This window comes from Rhinopithecus bieti, unplaced genomic scaffold (assembly GCF_001698545.2).
Source record: "Rhinopithecus bieti isolate Rb0 unplaced genomic scaffold, ASM169854v2 scaffold_25396, whole genome shotgun sequence".
Classification (NCBI taxonomy): Eukaryota; Metazoa; Chordata; class Mammalia; order Primates; family Cercopithecidae; genus Rhinopithecus; species Rhinopithecus bieti.
Window position 1 is genome coordinate 98,619 of NW_016812016.1, and position 8,743 is coordinate 107,361.

General features: G+C 41.5%; 1 protein-coding gene across 1 annotated transcript in view; it reads right to left on the minus strand.

Annotated features, from left to right (window-relative positions):
• Nucleotides 1-220: 220 nt before the first annotated feature.
• The window catches only part of KAT14 (lysine acetyltransferase 14), a 45,355-nt gene continuing 36,832 nt past the window's right edge, over nucleotides 221-8,743 (minus strand). The window contains exons 7-10 of the mRNA XM_017895519.1: nucleotides 6,754-6,890; nucleotides 5,305-5,480; nucleotides 3,803-3,993; nucleotides 221-1,311 (exon numbers count right to left, since the gene is read on the minus strand). Of these exons, the coding sequence (XP_017751008.1) occupies nucleotides 1,138-1,311; nucleotides 3,803-3,993; nucleotides 5,305-5,480; nucleotides 6,754-6,890 (678 nt within the window). The 3' untranslated portion in view covers nucleotides 221-1,137. The remainder of the gene's footprint in view (nucleotides 1,312-3,802; nucleotides 3,994-5,304; nucleotides 5,481-6,753; nucleotides 6,891-8,743) is intronic.

Below are 8,743 nucleotides of genomic sequence, written 5' to 3' on the forward strand. Positions count from 1 at the left end.
TTCGAGCTGGCTGCAAGTACTGCTTCTAGAACAGATGTTCTTAACTTGTGGTCGACAGATCCCTGATACAAAATTTTAAATGTGCGTGACAGTTTTCTAGAGAGCATTCAGCTTTCTTTGGATTCTCAAAGTGATCCATGTCCCAAAAAGTTAAGAACCACTGATCTTAATTAAAGAGGGTTTGAAAGCAAACTGACTAGATCGAAGCTCTGGCCATGGGTTGTGCAAAGAAAGCTTTTTATTTGAGAACACCTGATACTTTTGTAAATGTTCTTGTTGGATCACAAACAACCTAATTGACAGTCTATCTCCAACAGCCACAAATAAGGCAAATAGTCTAGTCCTGCAGACCATACAGGGTACATCTACAGAGGGTTCTACTTGCATCACCCACACCTCCACTCCTGTGAAACAACTGTCTTGGGCATGAGAAGTGCCAGGATAAGCCAGGTGAATGGCAGGCTGCCCAACAACCCCAATCCCAAACCAACCTCCCAGGCCATGGGTCCAAGTCCCTGCAGGATGATGCTAATAGGCAGAACAGGTAGAACATGTAGACACAAACATCTAGTTTATTTTTTCTGACTGTAACCAAAGTCAGCAAAAGAAATAACGAAACTTCAGTGCCCTAGAAATCCTCCTTGATTCAACGACAACATATCAATGGCTGGGCACAGGGTTGGATTCCGTTTATGAAATCATCTCATAATCTCTCATCATCCCAGGACAGGACAGTGCCTCTTGGGACTGCATGAATCTTTAATAGCTACACCACATTTTCTCATCCTTTAAGTTACGACAGACAGGTTCTCTCTCTCCAAGAGCATCAGGTTAGATGCTCTTTCACTCTGACAAACCGTCAGGTGGAGGGAGGACCATGACATGGTTCATTTAACTGTGGAGTCTGGGATGCTGGCTGAAGGCATCTCCAGGCAGGACTGGAGGGTGATTTTGCTAAAGGGCTGCTCACTGCTCATTTCACTGCATGCCGCTTTTCTCACTTTGGTTGGGAGTTTGAAGGACCATGTAATCACAGAGAAGATCAGGACTCCCTGTGAAATCAATCACTGCCTTTAGTGATTGTTCCACCATCTGTTCTCCAATAGTGCATGCATTTCTGTTTGAGCTGTATTCACATCAGCGCCGGAGCCTCAGAAAGAATGCGTGTTTACACTCTGTACTCTCCAACGGGTAATATTTATCATAGAAATCTAATACATATTCTTCAGTCTTGAATCCAAACTTCTGGTACAGTAGCATAGCGGGGTTGCTTGCTGAGACGTGAAGGGTTACGTCCTTGCCCATGCAGGTCTGCCAAAAGAGTGGAAAAATACAAGATAAAAATGGAAAGGCCTGAGGGAAAATGAGTAGGTGAAGAAACGCTTTTAAGTGTAGGCAGTTAGTTATGGAAACTGGAGAAATCAGAGACTGAGGCTGAGACATTGTAACACCTAGCAACAGCTGGAAACAGAATGACATTTTGCTGCTGATCAAAACATTCACAAGACCAAGGAAATCGATAGTATTTTGGGCATTTTTTATTTTTCTTTGAAGCAAAGGATCAATGGGGATATTACTATTGTCAGCTTTATTATTTATAACTCAATTACCTTTAAGTATGTCAAACATTTCAATACCCAACACTATGATAACCTTGAATAAATATAGAACAAAATAAATTTTGTTTTTAAAACTAGATGTTATCTTGTACCTCCCCAAAACCTGTAAAAATTCCTTACTAAGCCTGCTAAATTATGTGTACAAACATGAAATATTAAGAATGTAATTATAAAACCTGAGGCCCTTGTATAGACCTTCTGAATCCCAAAGTCCACCTTCTGTCTCTCTAAAACTGACAGAATTAGCTTCTTAGAACTGAGATTTCTACATTCAGCTTTGACCTAATCTTAGGGGAAAAGAGTAACAATCATTCTATCAACACAAGGCAAGTCCTTAGATTATTTAATCAGCTACACAGAGTAAGGTGTCCCAAAAATCCTATCATTTAAGAACTTACTTTTTAATAAAGAAGGCACTGAAATACTGAAGTTGATAGAGTCCTTGAGATTTATAACCCATGGTCCTCTCAGGCCTCTAAGAACTCCTTTGTTGACTGTCATCTGATAGCTACCTGCTTTCTCTGCTTAACTTCCATGTGTATCCATAGGAATTTTTAGGTCAAGAGAGCACTTACTAGTATGCCAGGGACAAGAGCACCTTGTAAGTTTTTAAAGCAAATTTTGAGGGGTCATGTTAGTGTTTGCAAGATTGCAAATATATGTGATCTCACCGTAGCCATCATTGAGTACCAGCGACTGTGCGCCACCTATGTTTGGGCCCTCAGGTGTATGGTCTGGCTGGAGGGGAAGGTGCCCACCTGCAAAGATGAACCACTCCTCCACTGGCCTTGCAAACACTCAGCAGGGACTGACTCTGTACAGCCCTCATGCTGGGCACCAAGGACACACACACACAAGGACAAAGTACTATTGCTGCCCTGTCTTCAGGCCCTTACCAGTGACAGATAAGGCAGCAAATCCTCTAAGTGCTCTCCTAGGTTAAAAAGACGCATACTGAGAGATCAACTCTTGGGTGGGATGGGGCAGAGAAAGGGAGTGCTGTAGAAATAACTGAGAAACTCTCAAGAGAAAACCACCACCCAAAGTAGCACATATTAATTACTCAGTGAGTGATTTACACAGTCACCGCCTAAGGAGAGAAGGAAAGCAATTTCTAGGAAAATGGTTCTCAAGGTTCCTGCCAACATTTGGGAATTATTAAGCAAGTTTCATTAAAAATTGGAGAAACAACTTTTATCATCTTCATCTCCTCTTTAAAAGGAATCTTGCCTGCATAACATATAATCCTCCATACCAAATGGTTTCTAAGTAAAAGCTGACTAAAAAAACTCTAGGGGAAAAAAATCCTTGCATGTTTTTTGATGTTGGTGTATGGTGTGTTTTCTTCAAAGGTGATACAAATATATCAAAGGATGAATTATAATTCAATACTAGAATCAAATCTTAGAAGGTTCATATCAGCCTTATACAGTGATAGTAAAATTAAAAACTATCAGCAATAATAAAATATGTAGCTAGGCACGGTGGCTCATGCCCATAATCCTAGCACTTGGGAGGCTGAGGTGGGAGGATTGCTTGAATCCAGGAGTTCAAGTACAGACCAGGCAACACAGTGAGACCCTGTCCCTACAAAAAATCAGCCAGGCATGGTAGTGTGCGCCTGTGGTCCTGGCTACCCAGAAGGCTGAGGCGGGAAAATCACTTGAGCCCAGGAGGTTGAGGCTGCAGTGAGCTATGATTGTGCCCACTCCAGCCTGGGTGACAGGATGAGACCTTGTCTCAAAATATATATATATATTCTTATTGATACAGTTGTGCTAAAATGTTTACAAATATTTTAAAAAATAAAAATAATAGTCCTACCCTCACTTCTCTGAGTTGCGAAGGTGATGATCCTAAGAGCAGCAGCTATTACTAATATGAATAGTCTACCCTAAAGCTCTTGCTTTTGGTGTTTTCTCATTTTATTTACTACACATGTTCACAAACTGGTTTCTATGAAAGCTGGGTCTAAATAATAATCTTATTTTACAGGGTCGGAGATTTTTGTCTGTATGCTTTGACAACCTCATGAATGCTGATGACTGGCTTTCTTCACTTGGTTTCCAAGGAAACCATTCCATTGGGCCATGCTGGGAAGGGCCAGCTTAGCTTCATTCCTCCTCCAGGTTATTCAGGGGAGCCCAGACACAGGTGATAAATCATAAACATAGACAACTTACCTGAATCAGATGATAGATCATGAAAGTTGCAATTCCTGCTCTTCTCCATTCAGGGTGGACAAAGAGAAATGAAATGTAAGCTTCATTGTATTTCACGTCGGGAACCATGAAGCCAAAGGCAATGATGACTTTCTTATAAAGAACAACAACACTGAAGTCTGGGTACTGCAGACACTCAGACAGGTCAATGCCTAAGAAAACAAACCATCAGAGACTCAAACCACATGCCTTTGAGAATTAAGGAACACCAAGCTGTTCAGCAGGTACACATGGCTACACCTGCATGCTAAAAAATACAAAAACCACCAAAACTGGAGGTAACATAGATACCACACATCCAGATCATAAAAATAAGAGTGAATTTTAGAAAACATTGAAATTAACATAGTATTTTCTAAGTACATATGTTCAAAGAAGAGTGGCAGAATAGGGTAGGTAGCAGTGCACAAGTTCAGAATTGGACACAGCTGGCTTTGAACTCAGCCTCCTCTACCATGTGTGGCTTGGCACATTTCAAAATGTCTCAGAGACTCCGTTCCTGCAATGTGTAACATGAAGAGCACACCTAGACCTGACAGGGTTGAATAAAGATCCCCCAAGCGTGTTCTATCACATCCTTTACCCCACACACATATGATTTATAAGCTCTTTTGTACAAATGATACCTTTCACAAAAAATAAGTAAAATATGGTTCAATGCATAATGTATGGAAGGCACCTAACATAAGGGCAGGAAGCAGGAGATGCTCCCAGAATGTTACTTTTGGCTCAAAAATGACTCCCAAAGAGTGAGTGCAGCTCTGCCACCACATGCACGGTTATGTGATTATGTGACAATAAAGACGACACAGCTCTAATCTTGATGAAATCGTATCTAACATCTGAAAGGTATGTATTATTTCCTTTAGGTTTTAAGGCAGCATGGGAAAGCAGATCCACAAAGAACAGTTTATATTTAGCAATGAAAATGTGTTCCTTTAATTAATGACTTTAGTCTTCAGAGGCAATTTTGTTAAGGCTGATAAAATGACAAATTGTACTGGGTCTACCCTTATTCTCAAAGTCTGTGATCAGGGTATTTGGCTTTTAAAAAACACCTTCTGGCTGCACTAACACTCTCTAAGGAACAGCTAAATAAACATAAAGAATTATTAAGCCAAAAACAAAAGTGTTCAAACACGCCCAAGCTACCAGTCTGTGTATCTTTGATAGACATTACCTGGTATCTAAATATATGCAGAAGCAAAACAGGATGAATCTTTTACTCTGGAAGCAGAGACAAACAGGGAAGAGAAACAAACAAAAACACTGTTTATTGCTGGCTTCTTCTAGATTTTAGGAAAACAAGAAGTATTTGTATTTTAGTATTTCTATATTAGCAGAGCCAAACTAAATGAAATCATAAATAAAAATCTTAAGGATATCACATAAACTAATTTTAAAAATTGCTAGAATGGACTGTACAGAAAAATGACCTGCCTGGTTTGGGAGGGGGAACATACCAGGCCAAAAAAACTCCTGACACATGGAGTTGATCGTTGGGATGTGATTTGGCCGCACGTAACAGTAATCGAGAGGCGCGTCGGGCTCCGGCGTCCAGTGAGGGTCGCTCCTATGCAGGTGGGAACGAATCTGTGACAGGAGCTGCAGTTTGGGTGGCTTTGTTTCATAATCACGCCTCCAGTACCACAGAAGATAAACAAATTTAAGTCAAGAAAAATACCTGGTATTATTCCTAGCTTTTTGACTCATATAAACTCTTTGATCTGCTTGAAACTTTAAAGTAACCTGCACTGTTTTACATGAAGCTGGCTTGATTACAGCTATACTTTTATGTATGAAATCTAAAATTCACTCTGAACATTCATCAGGCTAAAGCCCTCTGTAACCACCAGGGACTGTGCCAGGTGCCTTCATGAACAAAGTGAGGAAACAGAAACAGCATCAGATTCACTCCGAGGAGTCAGGCATGAGGATGCATCATCAGTGCCTTGGAGGCCAGAAGAGGGAACATTCAACTTTGTGGGGCATTTGGGGAACACCAGAGACAAAGTGAGCTTGGAGCAGGCTCACAAACAGCTTCTCACTGTGCCTGCCCAGGAATGTGGTGCTGGCATGGAGGGTGAGGGTGATCATGGAGCTGCAGGGCAGCTGTAGTGTAATGAGTGCAATAATGTGCTCTCATTTACAGTGCCAGACACTGCTGGGACCTCTCTAGCAAGCTCAGCTTCCACTTCATTGCCTGGACAATGAGATTCATTATTGGAAACTGTTTCATATACATCCAGTCCAGATGGAGGCTCAACTGAGACGTCTTTCACATTTTTCCACTTCAGACTAAAAATATACAACTTTAGTATTTAAAATAACATAATGAGGGCCGGGCCCAGTGGCTCATGCCTGTAATCCCAGCACTTTGGGAGGCCAAGCCGGGCGGATCACTTGAGGTCAGGAGTTCAAGACCAGCTTGGCCAACATGGTGAAACCCTGTCTCTGCTAAAAATATAAAAATTAGCTGGGCTTGGTGGTGCATGCCTATAATCCCAGCTACTCAGAAGGCTGAGGCAAGAGAATTCCCTGAACCCCGGAGGCAGAGGTTACAGTGAGCCAAGATTGCACCACTGCACCCCAGCCTGGGTGACAGGGTGAGAGTCTGTCTCAAAAAAAAATAATAATAATAATAAAATAATGATTATGATAATCACAAAGCAATCTTTCAGTTAATTTATTCTTGCTTTTTAAGTTTCTTTCAAAGGACCATGTTCTCTGCAAAAAAGCAGAGTTGAAACAAGCAAAGGACAAAACTGGAGGTGAAGCACAGAACTCAGTCCTTGCCAATGCTGCTCACAGTTTGCGATCTTTATTCTCTCTAACAGGAGAACAGGGCACAGAAACCACAATCATTAGCTCTCATGACACACCTGACATCACATCTCTAGTTCTCCATATACCTGATGTAAGGTTTCAAGATCCGAGAGGTATAAGGGCTGACAATACTCTGGTCCACAGCCATATCTTCTGATCCCACCAAGCGATACAAAAACTTGGTGGTCTGGTGTCGAAATCCCTTCCTGGATGGCAAGGAAGTCTATGAGAAAGAAACACTGGTTACATAGAAATAAAATTACTCAGGCCGGGTGCAGTGGCTCACGCCTGCAATCCCAACACTTTGGGAGGCCAAGGCGGGCAGATCACAAGGTCAGAAGATCAAGACCATCCCAGCTAACACGGTAAAACCCCGTCTCTACTAAAAATACAAAAATTAGCCGGCTGTGGTGGCAGGTGTGCCTGTAGTCCCAGTTACTTGGGAGGCTGAGGCAAGAGAATGGCGTGAACCCAGGAGGTGGAGCTTGCAGTGAGCCGAGATTGCGCCACTGCACTCCAGCGTGGGCGACAGAGAGAGACTTTGTCTCAAAAAAAAAAAAAAAAAAAAAAGGAAAAGAAAAGAAAAAAAAAGAAATAAAATTACTCTGAGGATTGGTTAATCTCCATATAATTAGTATCATATTTTATGTGTCAAAAGTAGGTCTTTTGTATTACTTATTTGGAAAGCTCAAACTTCAATACAAAGTTTGTAGACACCTTTGCATAAAACTAGACATAAAAAACTAACCCCAGCTGTTTAAAATCAAAATAGTAATTTTAAAATTATGAAATCATTAAAAAATTTTTTTAACTCATTAGAGTGAGAGAGATGCAGTATTGAACACTGGGTTTGCAGCTTCTCTAGGCTTCACTTCGTCTATATTATGCCTTCAACCCATTCACTAAATATTAAGCAGCACTAGTATCAAGTAGGTAACACACATATGGGTCATATTATATGATCACTCTGTTATCCAAAGAGCCACTAGGGCCAACTACTACTGTATATAGATTTTTTGAAATACATCTCTGATATGGTTTGGCTCTGTGTTCCCAGACAAATCTCATCTTGAATTGCATTCCCTTAATTCCTTTGTGTTGTGGGAGGGACCTGATGGGAGATCATTTGAATCATGGGGGCAGTTTCCACCATACTGTTCTCGTGGTAGTGAATAAGCCTCACGAGATCTGATGGTTTATCAGGGGTTTCTGCTTTTGCATCTTCTTCATTTGTTTCTTGTCACCGCACTCTAAGAAGTGTCTTTCGCCTCCTGCCATGATGCTGAGGCCTACCCAGCCATGTGGAACTGTAAGTCCAATTAAACTTCTTTTTCTTCTCAGTCTTGGGCATGTCTTTATCAGCAGCACGAAAACGGACTAATATAATAAATTGGTACCAGGAGTGGGGTGTTGCTGAAAAAATATCTGAAAATGTGGAAATGACTTTGGAACTGGGTATAAGGCAGAGGCTGAAATAGTTTGGAGGGCTCATAAGAAGACAGGAAAATGTGGGAAAGTTTGGAACTTCCTAGAGACTTGTTGAATGGCTTTGACAAAAATGCTGATAGTGATATGAACAATAAGGTCCAGGCTGAGGTGATCTCAGATAGAGATAAGGAACTTGTTGGGAATTGGAGCAAAGGTGACTCTTACTATGTTTTAGCAAATAGACTGGCGGCATTTTGTCCCTGCCCTAGAGATCTGTGGAACTCTGAATTTGAGAGAGACAATTTAGGGTATCTGGTGGAAGAAATTTCTAAGCAGCAGAGCATTCAAGAGGCGACTTGAAGGACAGGCATAGTGGCTCATGCCTGTAATCCTAGCACTATGGGAGACTGAGGTGGGCGGATCATCTGAGGTCAGGAGTTCAAGACCAGCTTGGCCAACATAGTGAAACCCTGTCTCTACTAAAAATACAAAAATTAGCCAGGCATAGTGGCACACACCTGTAATCTCAGCTACTTGGGAGGCTGAGGCAGGAGAATCATTTGAACCTGGGAGGCAGAGGTTGCAGTGAGCCAAGATCGCACCACTGCACTCCAGCCTGGACAACAGAGCAAGACTCTGTCTCAAAAA